General features: G+C 34.0%; 1 protein-coding gene across 14 annotated transcripts in view; it reads left to right on the forward strand.

The window, feature by feature from the left end:
• Positions 1-19,655, forward strand: part of TDRD3 (tudor domain containing 3) — a 160,902-nt gene that overhangs the window by 80,836 nt on the left and 60,411 nt on the right. For all 14 annotated transcript variants that reach the window (XR_012001997.1, XR_012001996.1, XR_012001995.1 and 11 more), the window contains exons 6-10: positions 7,005-7,076; positions 9,244-9,393; positions 16,285-16,425; positions 18,105-18,261; positions 18,926-19,051. Coding sequence is in view for 10 of the 14 variants with exons in the window: in XM_072760665.1 (XP_072616766.1) it covers positions 7,005-7,076; positions 9,244-9,393; positions 16,285-16,425; positions 18,105-18,261; positions 18,926-19,051 (646 nt within the window). In the remaining 4 variants the exon portion in view is untranslated. The remainder of the gene's footprint in view (positions 1-7,004; positions 7,077-9,243; positions 9,394-16,284; positions 16,426-18,104; positions 18,262-18,925; positions 19,052-19,655) is intronic.

Below are 19,655 nucleotides of genomic sequence, written 5' to 3' on the forward strand. Positions count from 1 at the left end.
GCACTAAACCACTAAGCCACCCGGGCTGCCCCTAGCAGAGAGATTCTTAACTGCATTTGTCTTCCTAGGCACTTTAGTTTATGCTTTCCCTATTTATGTTGATGATATCTTCATCCTCCTGGTCTATCTAGGTTATCTAGTGATTATGTCTCTAGTTTGTTTCCAACAAGAATTCTGTTGATCCACTGGAGTCAGATCTTATATCAGTTCCTTGCTCTCCAGTTCCATTGCTATTGCTATAGTTTGTCTTTTCTTCTTTTTTAGCTTATTTTTTTATTTTTTATTTTTTGAAGATTTTATTTATTCATGAGAGACACAGAGAGAGAGAGGGGCAGAGACACAGGCAGAGGGAGAAGCAGGTTCCATCCAGGGAGCCTGATGTGGGACTCGATCCCGGGTCTCCAGGATCGTGTCCTGGACCGAAGGCAGCGCTAAACCGCTGAGCTGCCCTTATTTTTTAATTTTTAAAAATATTCACAACTTGATTATTTTAGTTTAAGTTTTTTACATCTCTTATTTGGATTATTGCAGTGACTTTTTCACTGGTTTCTCCAAATTTCCTTTCTTCATCTTCTGATTTATTTTATTTATTTCTTCAAGATTACCTTCCTTCAGCATCACGCAGAACACATCACTGCCTGCTTTTATTTCAAATGCCTTAGTTTGGATTCAAGGCTGTTTACAGTCTAGCCCTAGTTCCAATTTTCCTTTTTAACTTTCTAAATTATTTTGCATGGATTTTGCTCTAGCCAAATCTTTCTTTGATTCTCTGTGCTTTCCTCGGTTATACTTTTTTGGGAAAAAAAAAACTTTTCCCAATTTATATCATTCATCTTATTCTCTTTCTCCTGACACCTGCCAAATTGCCCCCATGCTTTTTGACCCTGGTCAAATGCTTACTTCTTCACCAAGTGAAGTAGTTGCACCTTATGGAATTCTTAGAACATTTTATTTGTATCAAAAAACACATTTCTTTTTACCTAGAATTAAAATTATGTTTACTTACCTCCTTTAATAGATTATAAGCTTCTTGAGGTTAGAATTGTTTGTGGCTTTGTTTAATTGCATGAATATTTGTTGAACAATCTGTAGGTATTATGCTGGACTCTTCTCATCAGTATACCATGTAATCTTCCTAACAGTATTATGAAAGAGTATTATGTCCATATAGATCAGAAAATGGACTTAAAGAACTGTTAAATAACTTATTTTATGATTAGAGAGCTCTTAGACTTTCCATACCTCTAAAGGAAAGCCTTGATTCTTACATACAAAAACTTTATAATAATTGATGGTGGAATGAGTGAATTACAAAGCAGATAAAACTAATTACTCGTTGCTAAAATTGATGTTCTTGTGCTACTCTCAAATCTTTCCTGTTATCTACAGTGAGCCAAGGGAGCCTAGCAATAGAAGCTTTTGCTATTTTATGATACCTTATTCTTTTCTATTGTCCTAGTTTGAAAGTGCCTCTGTTTGGGAGGTAAATAGATAAAGACATTTAGGCACATTTTTATTCCTTAGTACTCATTACTTATGATACTAATGAGCTACATTTAGGTCTGCAGTACTATGCAGTATAAGATAATGTTCCATAACTGCATTGTTTAGTTAAAATGTCATAAAAGCAAGTAATTCAGAAGTGGCTTGATAGTTTCACATAAATAGCCAAGTTTATGAACTTTGAATTTCCCAGAGAAATCTCACCCATTTCATGTAGCTCTTTCTTTTCACAAGTTAATAAATTGTATTTTTATTATTAGAGATTTTTAAAAATGTGTTAAGATGCAAGTCAGATCTGATCTCAAGTCAGATCAGTACCTTATATTATTTTCCTAACCCCAGCCAAAATTACCTCATTAACTGTAAAGTCAGTTAAACATTCCTAGAAACTTCCTCACCCCTAAAACACACACATACATATTGATTATTAGTAGTTTGATAGTTGTCCTTGTAATGTTTTATTATATCGTTTGCATTTTGTTTCCTGAAAGCTGTGTTAATATTTCTTCTTAGGAGGCAATAAAAGTATACATTAAAAAGCATTTAAAAACATCTTAATATGATTATAGTTCTCCTTGGTTTCATGGTTGTTGTTGCTGTTTTGATTTGGTAACCATAGTGATATAGAAACCATGGAGAGTTTAATTACTTAATAAGCCTCTGGCAGGTAGTACACATAGAAGTCAGATGTACACACAGAAACCATAAACCACAGAGTTAATTTTGGAAGAGGGCCCTAACTGTTTTGTAAAATAAATAGGGCAAGGGGACATTGGGCAGTATTTAAACTGTGAGCACTTGAGCACACAGTTTAAATGAATTGGTAATAGGGGATGAAAAGAAGAAAAACTCAAACCTCAGAATGTTTTGTATGTTGGAGAAAGACAAGTTCTAGAGAGTTCTGAACCAGATGTAATTTGAGAAGTAATGTAGTTTCTGTAACATTTTAGTGCCCCCTCACCCTCTTCCCATGACAGATTTGTATTTGTATTTTTTTCTTTGTGTGTGTATGTATGGTAATATATACGTAACATTAAATTTAACATTGTAACCATTTTAAGTGAAAATTTAGTAGCATTAAATACACTTATATTGTTAACACAATCATCACAACCATCCATCTCTGGAATTTTTGTGTACCAAAACTTAAATTCTGTACTCATGAGATAACTTTGCATCTCCCTATAGCCACCCTTAGTCTCTGACAGTCACCATTCTACTTTCTGTCTCTATGAATTCAGCCACTCTAGGTACTTCATATAAGTCTGCCTTATTTCATGTAGCATAATGTTTTCAGCGTTCATCCATATTGTAGCATGTGTCAGAACTGCCTGACTTTTAAGACTGAATACTATTCCATTGTGTGTATGTGTGTGTGTATGTGTGTGTGTGTGTGTGTGTGTGTATGTGTGTAGACAGACAGACAGTGTTTTTGTCATTCATCCATTGATGGACGGACATTAGGGTTGTTTCTACGTTTTGGCTAATTGTGAACAATGCTGTTATGAACATGGTTGTGCAAATACCTGTTCAGTTTTCTGCTTTCAGGTTTTTTGGGGCATATAACCAAGAGTAGAATTGCTAGATCACATGGTTAATTCTATGTTTAATTTTTTGAGTAACTGCCATATTGTTTTCAACAGTGATTGCACCATTTTATTTCCCACCAGCAATGCACAGGAGATCTAATTTCTCCACATCCTTGCCAATCCTTGTTATTTAATTTAATTTTTTATAATAACCGTCTTAACACATGTGAAGTGGAATCTCATTGTGGTTTTTATTTGTATTTCCCTAATGATTAGTGATATTTAGTAGCCTTTCATTGGCCATTTGTATATCTTCTTTGGAGAAATGTTTAAGTTCTTTGTCCATTTTTTAACTGGTTTGTTTAGTTTTTTGTCATGAGTTCTTGATATTTTCTGATATCAATTCTTTATCAGATATATGATTTACAAATATTTTTCACATTCTGTGGGCTGCCTTTTCACTCTGTTGATAATGTCCTTTGATGCATAAGTTTTTAATTTTGATGAAGTTTAATTTCGTTTTGTTTGTTTGTTTTTTGGTTGCCTGTGCTTTTGGTGTCATATATAAGAATTCATTGCTAAATCTAGTGTCCTGAAACATTGCTTCTGTGTTCTCTTCCAAGAGTTTTATGGGTTTAAATTTAGGTATTTGATCCACTTTAAATTAATGTTTTTTGCATATGATACAATTAAGGGTCCAATTTCATTGTTTTGCATGTGGATATCCATTAACCTAGTACCATTTCTCTCCTTTCTCCAGTGGTCTTGTCCACTCTCATCAAAAATCATTTGACCATATATGCAAGCAAGGGTTTATTTCTGGGTTCTTTATTTTCTTGTTTCATATGTCTGTCTTTATGCCGGTGCCATACTGTTTTGATTAAAGAAATTTGTAGTAAGTTGTATAATTGAGAAGTGTGAGGCTTTTTCAGGATAGTTACGGCTATTCAGGGTCCCTTAAGATTCCATATGTATTTTAGGATAAATTTTTCTATCTCTGCAAAAAAAATTCTTGGGATTTTGATAGGAATTGCATTGAATCTCCAGACCACATTGAATGGTATTGACATCTTTTTAAAAAATTTTATTTAAATTCAATTAATTAACATATGATATATTATTGATTTCAGAGGTAGAGGTCAGTGATTCACCAGTCTTCTATAACACCCAGTGCTCATTACATCATGTACCCTCCTTAATGCTCAGCACCCAGTTACCCCATCCCCCCACTGCCCTCCCCTCCAGCACCCCTCAGTTTGTTTCCTGTGATTGAGTCTCTTATGTTTAAAATGAGTATTAACATCTTAACAGTATTAATTCTTTGAATTAATGACCATGAGATATCTTTACATTTATTGGTATCATCTTTAATTTCTTTTAGCAATTTTTTATAACTTTCAGTGTACAGGTCTCTTTACTCAAGTATCCCCAAGTATTTTATTCTTTTTGATGCTATTATAAATGGAAGCTTACACCTTGCAGTTGTTTTTTGCTCATTCTGGTTCTCAGCAGTGACGTCAGGAATTCATCTATTGGTTTCTGGAGTCTGTCTTCTCTACGGGTCCCTCTTTTACAAAACTCTGCCCTACAACTTTCAGTTGCTTCAGCCTGCCTGAACTATGAAATTGATATTCTCAACTTGGTTCCTTGTGCTCCCTGCCTGCATCGTGCTTCTGAGCAGTAATTCAGAGCTCCATCTGTTTTGTATTCTTTTTCTCTTTGAGGGATTATAGGCCTGCACCACTTACTCTCCTATGTCTTAAAACAGTTGTTTCTTATATGCTGCCCAGATTCTTATTTGTTTATAGAGGTAGATAAAATCTGTCTTTTATATATTCATCAGGATGAGAAGTAGAAACCCTGTGTTTTAAATTATATAATATGTATTGAGAGATGGTATTATTCGTAGCTTATGTGAGCTTTTTAAGGAAGTTAGAGAATAAATTGAAATGATTGATTTTGAATAATCCTTTTCTTATATCTAAACTGAACCTGAGGAAAGGACCCCTAGATAACTCTAGGCATTTGCTGTTTTTTTTTTTAAATAGGTTAACATCTTAACTGTAGCTTGTATAGAAATCTGACATTCCCATACAGTTTACATAATTCTTTGCTTAATCAACTAAGTAGTATTGCTGCCTTTAGTCTTAACATTCTTTTTTTTTTTTTTTAAGATTTATTTATTTGAGAGAGAGAGAGAGAGAGCATGAGGGAGTAAGCAGGGGGTGGGGGGGTAGAGAGAGAGGGAGCATGAGAGAGTGAGCATGGGGAGGAGGAGAGAGAGAGAGAGAATCTCAAACAGACTCCCTGCTGAGCACAGAGCCTGATGCAGAGCTCAGCCTCATGACCCTGAGATCTTGACCTAATCCAAAATCAAGAGTCGGATGTTAAACCAACTGTACCACTCAGGCACTTGTAGTCTTAGCATTCTTTATATAAGTTATCTAAAATGTGTAGTATTCTTGACATAATCGAGAACTCCAAGAATATGTTTGAAAAGTGCACATGATTTTTTAAAACTTCTTTCCACCCACTATTTAACAGCATATTTTAAGCATAACATTTTCTAATGATAATTATTAGGGATACACAAAAAAATTTTAAGGTGAAAAGATGTATTAAATGACAACTAGTACTTAATAGACATGTTAACATCTCAAAAATGAAACAAATAGGAGGAGTAGATGACTGAAAGAAGTCCTTCAGAAGATTTCTTATTATGTTTTTGAAGGATTTTATGACGTGAGAAATTATTTTGCTGGGAGGAAACTTTTTTCCATTTTTATAATACGTTGTTATCTCTCCAGTCTTCAATATAAGAGGAAAAAAGGAAACTAAAATTAGTAGGGTTTGAAAGCTTAACTTTATTAAAGAGCAAGGGGGTTGAATAGTTCTTCAAGGTATAAATTGGTTTGAAAAACAAGACTTTATTGAGGAAATTTTACTGTAATTAAAGGTAACCTCCAAATCATGAACTACAATAATATGACCTCTTTAAATAATTAGAAATCACTTTTATCATAAGTATCCCTATGAACTGTTACTAGTCACAACATTTTGACACCAAACGTGTGGGATTTACACACCAAGCAATTCTCTCCTTCTCTATAGACACCAAGTGGATGTCCTAAAATTTAATTCACTTCTGACACTACCCAGAGTTAGTACAGACCCGGCAGCTTAAGGACTCAGTCTCACAAGACTGCTCTCCCACTTCAGATGCCAGTGCATATAGTGGGCCTGCCAGGTTACCTATTGTCTCTCCAATGTGGTTACAAATTGGGGATTCCCATGACCCCCTGCTCAAGTTTAATAATTTGCTATCATGGCTCACAGAATTCAGGAAAACACTTTACTTACTATTACAGGTTTATGATAAAGGATGTTCTAAAAGATACAAATGAACAGCCAGATGAAGAAATACAAGATCTAGAAGGTCCCACGCACAGGAGCTTCTGTCCCTGTAGAATTGGGAGTGCTCTGCCCTCGCAGTACATGGATATGTTCACCAACCTGGAAGTTCCCAGAACCTCATTGTTACGTGTTTCATGGAGGCTCATTATATGCATATGATTGACCAAACCATTGGACATTGGTGATTAGTTCAGTTTCCCCCACCTTCTGATCACATTATTGGTGCCTCTGGCAGCTAGCCCCATCCTGGAGCTATCTGGGGGCCCATTAATAGTCACCTCATTAGCATAAACTCAGGTATTATCAAAGAAGCATATTATGAATAACAGAAGATGCTCCTCTTACCCCTATCTCTCAGGATATTCCAAGGTTTTTAGGAGCTCTGTTCCAGGAACTGGGGAAGAACCTTTGCCTAATTACATGAAGTGTATTATGTAGTTTGAAATAATCTATAGAAGGCTTTTTTTTTTCCTGTTCCATGTAACCTACAAAAGTAAGTGGATTCCTGGTACATTGTAAATTGTATAATTTCTGTTTCATGACTCGCTTTTCTCACAGAGCTTGTCAAAACACAATAGAAGTAATATTGGAACTGAAGGTGGACCACCTCCTTTTGTGCCTTTTGGACAGGTAATGACTTTCATGTTGGCAAATGAATTTTAATCAGCAAAAAATTGTTTTTCATTTGTATTCAAACAGTGTTTAGTTTTGTGCAGAACTATTCATTTAGAGGTCATGGGTGTTATGTGGAAATACATTAAATACAGAAATTTAATAGTTGTGGAGTTTTTTCTTTAATTAAAATATTGGTGTAGATTCTTTTCTCAAGAACTCTTAACACAAAGATTGAAACAATTAAGAGGCACACCTGAAGAGCAACTTAATAATGAATTAAGATAGGATGGGGAGAGGCCTTTTTCTTTTAAGAGAGAGAAAAATTCGAAAGTAAGAAGACAAATTTATGTTCTAATTTCCTACTTTGTCAGTAAAAACAAAAGAGGGAGAGAGAAAATAAAAGTATCAACAGAAGGTTGAGACATAAAGGTGAGAACACAGAGGCAGGGAGGGGCATCACTGCACTCCAGTAGGGCCTGCAGTCCCAGCTGTCCTCTCCTGGATTCTGTTCTTCTCTCTTGATCCAAATACCCATCTCAGTCAAGAACTTAATTTAATTTCTATTTGGTATTTATTTTTTAAACCACAGCAGCTCTGATCCTTCTTTCATAAAAGCTAAAAGTATTCTACTTCCTATTTTTAATCCTCCCTCTGCAAAATGTTACACTGAGGTAATTCCTTGGCTGGTGAGTATCTTGGGTCTTCCTGATTGTACTCAGCATCAAACTGTGTTTACGACAGTCTCCTGCAGCCTTTCCCTACTTTATCCCTGCTGAGTCTGAGAATAATCCCTGTGACAGCTTTCTCTTTGCTTCGTGATGGCACCAGCATTTAGCTGTTGGTAATCTTTTTTGTGTGGCTCTTTATTTTTCTTTGAGAATGCTAGCTCAGAACGAAGATGACTTAGGGATACAAGTGGGAAACAGAAATCTATAGCATAACAGCTTTTTTTAGAAAATTTTGGTGATAAAAAGATATCTAGTTGATCAGCAGATAAATGGGTAGAATCAGTTGACACATGCTTTTCAAAAATATTTTTGTGGGGTTAACTCGAAATTAAAAGTCATTCTTGCATCATGTCTGTTTTGAAAATACTTTAAAATATGTTGATTTTACCATGCTTTGGAGCAAGACACAGTCAAGATGAGAGGAGGCATGATGCCCTAGAGTCTGATCCATGGTGATACTGTCTCTCTTCTATCAAAGTCATAATGAACCTTCAGAATGGAAACAGAGCATAAACAGTCTAATAATTTGCATTTGAATCTAATAAATATATGTTTGCAAGAATTTGCTTTCTTCTTAAACATATTGGTGATAAAATTTCATGAATTGCTCAGACTTATAATCTAATTACTTTCAAGAGTCCATTCCGAAAAATTCTTCCCATGTTTATCGTAGCCTTGTACATGGGTTAAAGATAGATTATGCAGAATGTGTTCTGGTATCGACAGGATATATTTACATTGCCAGAAATCTGTATTTATGTAACATATTTGTTTGAGAGCATGTTTTTCTTTTTTATTAGTAAGTTGAGACAAGGTTCATTTTGTAGGATTTTTACTGCTAGGATTGGGAGGGAGAGCAGAATTCAGGACTTATTTTTCAGCAGTGATAACTTTCTTAATTTGTCTTCTGAAAATAAAAATCAAAAACTTTGTAGCCTGATTGAGAGAGCAAATATGTGTTTAGTTTTTGGTTTATAAATTCAGAGAGAGCTCTTTATATTTAAAATAACCATATTCCTTAACCCTCACAAGCATATTGTGGCATAATATGGAAATCAAACTCTTCATAAGAAACTAAACTTATCCTGCCCCCCCCAAAAGAAACTAAACTTAGATTCTCATGTACAATAATATAGATTGTTTGAAATTTAAGATTATTTCAAGTCATTATCCTAAAAAAGCAACTTAAATCTCTTGGTTTATTGTATGTTTTAAATATGTGTCCTATTAGATGGCCATTTTTATGTAGCTTTACATTTTATTTACAGTTATATTGATTTAAAAGTTACTTTAATTAATTTTCTACTTTATTTTTAAACCTTTCAGAAAAAAAAATATTTTTATGAGTTCTCAGTTGTGACACAAACATTTCTTTTGAGGTATTATCTTCTTATGAAAAACTTGAATCTCTTTTGGAAATACTGAAGTGTTTTATTTTTATTTATTATTACCAGAAGTGCATATCCCACGTCCAAGTGGATAGTAGAGAACTTGACCGAAGAAAGACATTGCAAGTTACGATGCCTGCCAAACAAACAAATGATAATGATGAATTTGAAAAGCAAAGGACTGCTGCTATTGCGGAAGTTGCAAAGAGCAAAGAAGTAACAAACTAAATCATTATAAATTTCTCTTATTTCTTATCAGTATGTTCTATTTAGGTTACTCATAATCATTATTGTCTTTTTAGAGAAGGTAACTTTGACATTCTTCTTGCATATTTCATCAGTAGAAATGCCATGGTAACTTATGGAGTCTTAAGCTTACACATTTTGCTCATACATTCTTTTTCTTAATCTCCTTGACAATTCTTTTTTCTTTTTGTAATTTATCTGTGAGAGAGAGAGTGAGCGAAAGAGAGAGCATGAACGGGGGGAGGAGCTAAGGGAGAGGGAGAAGCAGACTTCCTGCTGAGCAGGGAACCCAATCCAAGACTCCATTCTGGGACTCCAGGATCATGACCTGAGTGAGCCAAGGCAGATGCTTAACTGAGCCACCCCGGTGCCCTCTCTTTGACAATTCTTGCTAACAAACTACCCTTTTCTCCTTCTTCCTTTTCTTCTTAATAGAGTGGCAACTGAACATGACACTTTGCATTATGGCAGAATTAGTTTTGTTAGTTGGGCTAAATGCCACTTCTGAGGAGTGCAGGTAAAAATCAGAGGATAAATCAATGGTTCAAGGATTAACATTTTTGTTAGTTTTCATTCTTCATCCTACTAAATAAAAAATAATTTTTTCTTTGGATCATATGTATTTATATACACATGTAATCCATCATGTTCTATTACCAGCCAAATGGTTTTCTTTTCATTATTTAAGCTTTCCTGCTTATTTGAAATAGGTGTTTTTTCAAGTTATTTATTGATTTTAGACTTTGATAAGAAATTTTAGTTCATTGATTAGTTGCTTAGACAGACTTTTCTTAATCAGTGAGATTGAAATACTTTATTCATTAGAAGCTTAGCTAGCAACTACTTTCCTATTTAAATTTGAAGTATAAGTAAGAGACTTATTGCATTTTGATTGTTCTTCCTATTATCAATCTAATGTAGGGCCCAAGAGCACAAGTTCTGGAATCAGACATCCTGGAAGCATATCCTGCTGACAACTTTGCGTTGTTTACTTAGTGTTTTATGCTTTATTTTTCTTCATTTATGAAAGGGGATAATAATGGTACCCACTTCATATGGTTGCTGTGAGAATTAAATCAATAATCTTTAAAACATTTAGAACCCTGTATGACACAGATCAAATCTTCCTTCAACTAAGAGCACTCAATAAATGTAACTATTGGTATTCTTTAGTATTTCCTATGTTCTAAGGTACATTTTTAAAAAATAATTTTTAATGTTTTTTAAATATTTAAATAAATATTATTTAAATAAAATATTATATATTTTAAATTAATATATTTTGCATAGTTCACATAAAATATATTTCTTCTCTATATATATTAATATATTTTGCATAGTTCACATAAAATATATTTCTTCTTTCCCAAAAAGCTATTAAAGTTATGAAGTTAAAAGTTTAAAAAGTTTATACTTAGAGTATATTGAGTATATGTCAATTCCTTAATGATTATAGGACAGTGGTTCCTTTGATGTACATTTTTCTCACACAAACTTTCCTCCCAAAATTTTGTTTGATGTGGTTAGAGCTATTTGCTAGAATATTGTTATATTGTAATATGCTTCATTTTTTAAAGTCATAATTGATCACATTGTATTTTACATAATATTTGATAAGTAAAGAATCCTAGTTTTCTGAAGAAGCTTAAAACTTCCCAATTTATATATGAGGGAACTGATGTTGGTTCGAAACTAACTGAACTTGCCTAGTGTTACTCAGTGGCAAATCTAGGACTAAACTTATATGCATTATAGTAGATTATCCCTGTATCTATGTAGATTATCCCTGTATCTATATGTTTCTCTATAGAGATAAGTACACCTACATACACACACACCCAGATATTTATGTATTTATGTATTTATTTATAGATTTTATTAATTTATTCATGAGGGACACAGAGAGAGAGAGACACAGACACAGGCAAAAGGAGAAGCAGGCTCCATGCAGGGAGCCCGATGTGGGACTCGATCCCGGGAGTCTAGGACCACACCCTGGGCTGACGGCGGCACTAAACCGCTGAGCCACGCAGGCTGCCCAGTTTTATATTTAATCTAAATGTCTGAACAGCCAAATCATATAACACTGTAATTATACTGAAGAGATGTTTTATGATTATCCATATAAACAATATGAATTTAGTAGAGTCTACATGATCAAGCCATGATTTTTGTTTATTTTTTTCCTTTATTCAGCAAATATCTTTTGAAAATCTATATGCTAGGAAGTGTGGATTTTTTTATTTTTTATTTTTGAGAGAGAGAGTGAGTGTGAAGGGGCAGGGAGGGGCAGAGGGAGAGAGAGAATTTTAAGCAGGCTCCACACCCCATGCAGAGCCCAACACAGGACTCTATCTCATGACCCTGAGATCATGAATTGAGCCAAAATCAAGAGTTGGATGCTTAACCAACTGAGCCACTCAGGACCCTCCTAGGAAGTGTTTTAAATGCTTAGGTTAAATCAGTGAACAAAAAGATGAAAGACCTCTGCCCTTATCAATCTTATATTTTAGTAAAGGAGACAGACTGTTAGCACACTAAGTTATGTGGTAGGTTAGATGTTGGTAAGTGCTATTAGAAGAAAAAATGTAGAGTAGGTTGGAGAGTTGGGAATGCCAGTTGGGGATGGGGTGCATTTTTAAATAGGATGGTCAAGATACAGGTATCTCCCCCAAAATTCATTACAACTCTATAGAAAATAGGACTTAGAAATGCTGTACTGTTAGACAAAATTAAGTCCTTTCTTTGCATTAAAAATCAAAATAAAAACTCTGGAATGTAACTAATTAACAAAGTTTTTTCTCATAACTTATGTTTCTTTTATACTTAATATGCCCAAAGACTTTGGCAAAATTCATCTATTGATTATTCCTATAGAATATGTTTTAAGAAGCCCATGTAGACATACTGGATTTATACTTAGAAATTCCCCACTTCCTGTGCAGTATCTGTTTCTGTCTTTCCAAATGATAAAGTGAAAATAGTTTACCTTTAGCAGTGTTACTAATAATAAAGTTTGTTTTTTTAGAGGTTATGCTTTTTACTCAGAAGATAGTGTTGGTGACTAGATTAGAATGTACAGATGGGTTGTGTAGGTCCAAGTAATACGTATAGATAAGTATACATGGTTCAATATTTGGATCTGTGTATTTGATTTTGTACTTTAAATGTGACAAATAAACCTTTTGGGAGAAAATAAATAAATAGGATGGTCAGAAATTGACTATTCTTTTAAATTTTGTGTAGTTTATATCCTAGTAAGGACACTAAGTAATATAAACATGCTAAATAAGTAAGTTGCAGATTTCAGTTTTAAATATTGTAATTTGATTAGGTCTCAGGATGATGAGATTTGAGCCAAGACTTGAAGGAGGTAAGAGAATTAGCTATATGGTTATGTGAGAAGAAAAAGCCTTTGCAAAGGTTCAACAGCAGGAGTATATGTTCAAGAAATAGGAAAGTAGTAAGTGGAAGCAGAGAGAACAAAGGGACAAGAAGTAGAATATAAAGTCAAGAGTGATAATGGAGGTTGGAGGCCAGTGTATGTAGGGCTCTGTAAGCCATGTTAAAAACACTGACCTTTATTGAGAGAGAAATGAGAGTCTTTAAAGGGTTTTCAGCACAGCAGTAACATCAGCTTTAAAAGGCTAATTCTGGCTGCTAGGTTCAGAGTATATTTTAGAGCAGAAAATTGAGTCAGATGAGCTAGAAAATTGTTAAAGTAAGCCGAGGAGGGAAAAATAATGGTATCTTGGATAAAGATGGCACCTGTCTAAGTGGTGCCAAGTAGTTAGATTCTGGAATTTTCAAAGTAGAGCTGTCACCATTTCTGAGATACCAAATGTGGTACATGCGAAGAGGTGTCATGAATGATTCCAAGGGTTTTGCCCTGAGAAGTTGGCAGGTTAGAGTTGCTCATTTTGAATTGGGGAAGACTATAGTGGAATGGATTTGAGAGTAAAGATTTGATATTCTGTTTTGAACATATTAATGTTGAAGTGTGCCTGTTAGGCATCCATGTGGCTTCATAGGCAGTGAGACAGAAGAATGTAATTTAAAAAGTGAGCTTTGGAAGAGATACACATTTGGAAGTAGTAGATATATGAATGCCCTTTGAAAATCATAAAGCTAAATGAGATCACCAAATGAGTGCTGAAGAGAATAAAAGGGGGCAACGAATGAACCCTGTTGTACTAGAGGTTGGATGAAAGAGGTTGAACCAGACAAGGTGCAACCAGGAAGTTAGTGTCAAAACAAGAGAATGCAGAAATTGCATCATGGAGGAAGGAGTATTGTACTTGTCAAAAGCTGCTGAAAGATCATGTAAGATGTGGTCTGAGACATAATGCAGAGTTGGGGAATTCATTTCCTTTAGATTCCTCTAGATATTCTTGTGGATGGTAAAATATACAGTGTTAAGAGAAAGTAAGTATGCAGATATCAGTGGGTGGGTTGATGTGGTGAAAATCTATGCAAGTTCTGTAGTGATTATTTCAGCTTTTTTCAGTGAGGAAGTCAGCAAGGTCAACGGTGACATGGAGAAGATGTTGGAGGTTTGAGGAGTAAGAGGAATATGTAAAATAGTGGTCTAGAAGACTGGAAGGGTGGATGGGGTAAGGAAATAAAGTGAGGTTGCTATGGAGCATTAGGGACCCACTTGAGTTTCTTGGTCATGATGATTTCACCAGTAAATTATACAGTACGGACAAGATGGTGTCACTCATAAAGGACACCATTTACTTTATGGGTAATGTTTAAGTTGTGTTGTTTCTAGATATTTATGTTTAGTGAGTGGCAACTTTTAAAACAGTGAAAAGCAATTCTGAAAATTTATTTATTTTATTGTTTAATCCATAAAAATGGAAAGAAAATAAGAAAGAAAAGCATCCAGAAGATGGGACTGTTTTACTAGTACCAAAAGAAAAAGTACTTTTGGAGTTATGGAATTTAAATTCCAAAAATATATTTAATTTGGAACACATCAGTGTCCAGAGTTCCCAGGTAATTATGTTTTAATATATTCAGCGAAACAGTTAATGTTGCCATGGGTTCTGAGTGTTTACCATGTGCCAGTTACTAAATTGATCACTTTGTATTATTGATGTCATTTCATTCTTACAACATCCCAATGAAGTAGGTTTTCTCATCCCTGTTTTAAGAATGAGAAAGCTGTTTTACAGGAGATGGAAGTAACTTGCTGAAGGCAGGAACTAGTAAGTGGCTGAGCAAAGATTTAGTCCCAGTCTTGTCAAGTTCCAAAGCCTATGTTCTTAACTATACTCCACTATATCCCAGTCTAATAAACTTTATGTCACAATAATCTGAACTCCCATTTTTCTTTATGGTTTTATAAGTGATGACTGTCAAGACATTCCAAATCTATTGCATAAACCAAAAATTGAATGAATCTAATAATGCAACTTTGGTCTTTGAAGATGTTTTAATTTTGATTTAAATAAAATATAAATATTGTGGTGTATCAACTACCTAATCAATATTTAATGTATTGTCTGGTTAACGCTTATATCATTTTTCTATTTCTTTATATTTTCATCTGATTCAAAATAATTTCCCAGTGTTATATAAATTTATATCTAGAATGTTTTCTTACTGTCATAATTTCAAAACACATGTAAAACTATTATTATCACTAATAAAAAAGCAAGTCTTGACTTCTTTCTCTTTTATTACATCTACTAGAACTATAAGGATATTGCATAACCAGGTGTTTAATTTGATATTGTACAAGTAACAGCAGTGGGTTGCTTTTCAGTCATGAATTTATATCTTTCCAAACTAACATTTTTACATTCTAGTCCTTCCACAGTAGTTTTAATAAAAGTAAGATCAAATCAGATTTTCAAATGTGATTAAACATAACTATTCAAATAAATCAGGCAAAATAAGAAACACAGACTTTAAAGTTTTTATATGTAGTTGGTAAGATAGCATATTAAATAATTAAGGTAAATAATAAGTTAGTAAGGAGCATTTTAATCTAGTGTTAAAATTAATATGATTTGTTTACTTTTTAAGATCATACAATCAGGAGCATCCCGGGATGCCTGAGTAGCTCAGTGGTTGAGCGGCTGCGTTCAACTCAGTGCATGATCCCAGGGCCCTGGGATCCAGTTCCACATTGGGTTCTCCGCAGGGAACCTGCTTCTCCCTCTGCCTATGTCTCTGCCTCTCTCTCTGTGTCTCTCATGAATAAATAAATGAAATCTTGAAGAAAAAATCAGGAGAACCTGGGTGGCTCAGTTGATTAAGCACCTGACTTTGGCTCAGGTCATGATTTCAGGATCCTGGGAGGAGCCCTAATTCCAGCTTCCTGCTTAGCGGAGCTTCTGCTTGTCTCTCTGCCCCTCCCACTCCTGGTGACTTGCTTTCACAGTTTCTCTCTCTCTCTGTTTCATAAATGAATGAATGAATGAATGAATAAATATTTTTTAAACCTTATTACTGGATCATGAGCATAATGTAATCAATTCCTAGACATGTTTAGTACCTGCTAAAGGTAGACCTGCTTTATAGCTGGTTATATAATCCAGGTCTCATGATATCAGTAAAGTATGGTATACTAGAATTATTTTAACACCTGATCCATGATACTGGTACTATTTTATTTTCTTCTATATTGTTGTCTGTTTAAGTTTATTTTGATGATTAAAAAGAAGAGATTATGGCCAGTAGATATTTGTTTAAAAATAATTAGTTAATATTCAATTCTTCTCATGTAAAACATAATTAAGATGCTTTTTGGTGCTTCAGTTTTACTAGGTGTTTTAGTTGTAGATTAGTCTTGAGAACTATTTTTCAATGTTATTTACTTGCATCTCTTTGTCTTTCCCTTATCAAAAGACCAAGACATTTGGAGGAGGTGGTGGTGGTGCTAGAAGTAATCTCAACATGAGTGCTGCTGGTAACCGAAATAGAGAAATTTTACAAAAAGAAAAGTCAGCCAAATCTGAGGGGAAACACGAAGGTGTCTATAGAGAACTGGTAAGGGTAAAGAATCAACCACAAAATTAATGTGTTCTTCCTTGCCTTGCTGATTTTTGTGTTTTCTCATAACCACCACTGACTTTGTTCAGTGTATTATGGATAGATTTTACAATTTTCAGAAGGCTTTTAATAAGGATTATAATTAATTTATGGAAAATCTAAATTATTTGAAAGATAATTTACTTAAATCTTCCATTTTTCTTAAATTTCTAATGTCCAAATAATGTCTTTTGGAATAGATTGATAAAAAGCCACCAAATTAGAGAATATTTCATAGTGATTATATTCTATAAGATGATGCATCAGGAACATCCTTTCCCTCCTCTTCCCCACATCTTTCTCAAATTTTGTCAGAAGTGATTTTGCTTCACTCTTTGGGAAAAATATATTAGAATGAGTACATGTATATTATGGTCTCATTTGCAAAATATACCTTGATTTTTAAGATAAATGGTGGGAGTCAAATTATTTTTGCTATGCTGCAGTGTCCTCAGATATAAGTGAAATGACAAGACTTCATTTTTCTCTGCCTTTAGAGGTTAAATGACTTTAGATGATTTTATTATTATTATTTCACATAACTAGAAATTCAGAAGTAGGTGGTTACAAAGACTGATAAATTCAGTAGTTTAACAATGTTGGAGCTCTGGTGGGCATCTCTATGATTTTTTTGGCTTTCTTCTCAGGGTTACAGGATTCTCTGTGTGTTAAATCTTCACACAAAAAGTTCAAAGGCAGGAAGGAAAGAGTATAGGCCATTTTATCAGATAAGAAAATATTTTCTGAAATGTTCAGAAAATTCCATTTATGTCTTATCATCTAGAGCTAAGTCACATGTCCACTTCTAAATCAGTCATTGGCCAGGGAGAATGGGTTTATAACTATGGGCCAGGCTGTGTCTCCCTTGAACATATGACCATTTCATTCTTTTAAAAAAAGTCAATTTTCAGGTTAAAGTAGATATAGTGAGCTGCAAAAAATATGGTCCTTAACTAAAGCCTTTAAATTTCAGTAAATTGAGAATACTTTTCTGAGGATATCTTGCTATGGAACATCAGAGCCCAGCAGTTTGGGGTTGTGGTAAGGATTAAACACATGAAGGGAGTGACATCACAAAGATGATGGAGTAGAGAGCTCCAGGAATTGATCCCACTGAGGATATAGAAGTATAGAAATATCAATCAAGGAAAATTTTCATTATATAGTTTTCACTTAATTATTTTCAGAAGCTTTATTCTGACACATTTTCCTTCTTTCCTTTCCTTTCCTTTCCTTTCCTTTCCTTTCCTTTCCTTTCCTTTCCTTTCCTTTCCTTTCCTTTCCTTTCCTTTCCTTTCCTTTCCTTTCCGCCTGCCTCCCTCTCTCCCTCCTTCCCTCCCTTCTTTTTTTCCTTCCTTCCTTCCTTCCTTCCTTCCTTCCTTCCTTCCTTCCTTCCTTCTTTCATGCATTTGTAATGGTAGTTGTGAAGTCAGAGAGTACTTGAGGCATAACCCCACATATCATATATATTTTTCCTTGACTGTTGGTATGAAAAAGCAGCAAGTGAATGTTGTATGTATGATATTTTTTCCATAAGCAAGAGATGTAATTTTTAGTTAAAAAACAGTATATAGTTTAAAACTTATACCTTGCTTATTTATGGCCATCAGCACAGTTTTGCTCTTAATTTCTTACAGGTTGATGAGAAGGCTCTGAAACACATAACAGAAATGGGCTTCAGTAAAGAAGCATCCAGGCAAGCTCTAATGGATAATGGCAACAACTTAGAAGCAGCACTGAATGTACTTCTTAACAGCAATAAACACAAACCTGTTACAGGACCACCTCTGAGAGGTAGAATTCATTAAGCAATGTGCCAGATAGTATTGTTTGCTTTTCAGGCTGGGGTTTTGTTGGGGGAGAGAAGCACCATAACTTCATTTATGTTTATGGTTAGTGGAAGGAGCCCAATTTTGGAACCACGGAGACTTTTTCAAGTTACTCCAAGTCTATTTGTCTTCATTTTATGTAAAGTAGGTCTAATAATACCTTATTTAACAGAGTTGATATAAGCAATAGAGAAAAAATGTTATAAAGTAAGTGGCTCTATTAATTATTTCTAGAACTTTGCCCCTTGTATAACTAGTTTACAAACTTTAAAATTAACAAGCACATGACTTTTACTTAATGTTATTCTTTAGTCATTCAAGCCTTAATCCTATGTTCTTTTAAAACATAAGTGGTTAAAGAAAAATTTTATAAAAATGAATTTTTTCTATTAAGAGATAATTTACGTGAAGAAATTCAAATTTCTAAATAGATCGTTTAGAGAAATAAAGGTGTTGGTTAATATAATAATTTTAAAACTTTTTTATTTAAAAGATATAAAATACACAGAAAAATATGAAAAGAAAGAAATACAAAATCAAACTTAAGATGACCGATGATTATATTTTAGTGGGGTTTCTCCTTTTGTTTTTGCATGTACAATAACTATGTCATTTCTTCACTTCTTAAGGTAAAGGAAAAGGCAGGGGGAGAATAAGATCTGAAGAAGAGGAGGAACTGGGAAATGCAAGGCCATCAGCACCAAGCACATTATTTGATTTCTTGGAGTCTAAAATGGGGACATTGAGTGTGGAAGGTAGGCTAACTTAAAGTAGATTTCTTTTTAAAAGACCAAACTTGATTTGGAATTATTCAGAAAAAGAGTTTAATAAAGCAACTGATAATATGAACCTTTATCCTGGGTGTTAAAAATTTTAGTTACAAATTTCTTGTTTGACAGAAACAGAACAGAATTTTAATTGTTACATTCTGAACATACTTAAAGGCAGTTTATTTTGCCCTTGAACTATGTGATGGATAATATCACCAAACTCTTTCCCCCAGCCTCACTAGATGATAGATTTAGCTATGAAAACAGATTGTTATGTTGGAGAAGTTATTATTATATAATCTAATATGAAATTTTGACTGTGAAATTGTTCTCTCTCTTCTTTCTCCACATATTACATATTATATGAAAATATTCACATGAGTCAGTATGCTCTCACAATATGATGTATTCCTTAACATGATATATTTTAGTGATTAACGTAAATACTGAAAAGATAAATAAGTATGTGAAATGTCTGTCTTTTTTCTAAGCATGGGATATAGTAAATATTTTCTAAAATAGTATGTTTTTAAAATATGATTCCAGGGGCACCTGGGTGGCTCAGTGGGTTAAGCATCCAACTCTTAAT

The sequence above is a fragment of the Vulpes vulpes genome, chromosome 6 (assembly GCF_048418805.1).
Source record: "Vulpes vulpes isolate BD-2025 chromosome 6, VulVul3, whole genome shotgun sequence".
Lineage (NCBI taxonomy): Eukaryota > Metazoa > Chordata > Mammalia > Carnivora > Canidae > Vulpes > Vulpes vulpes.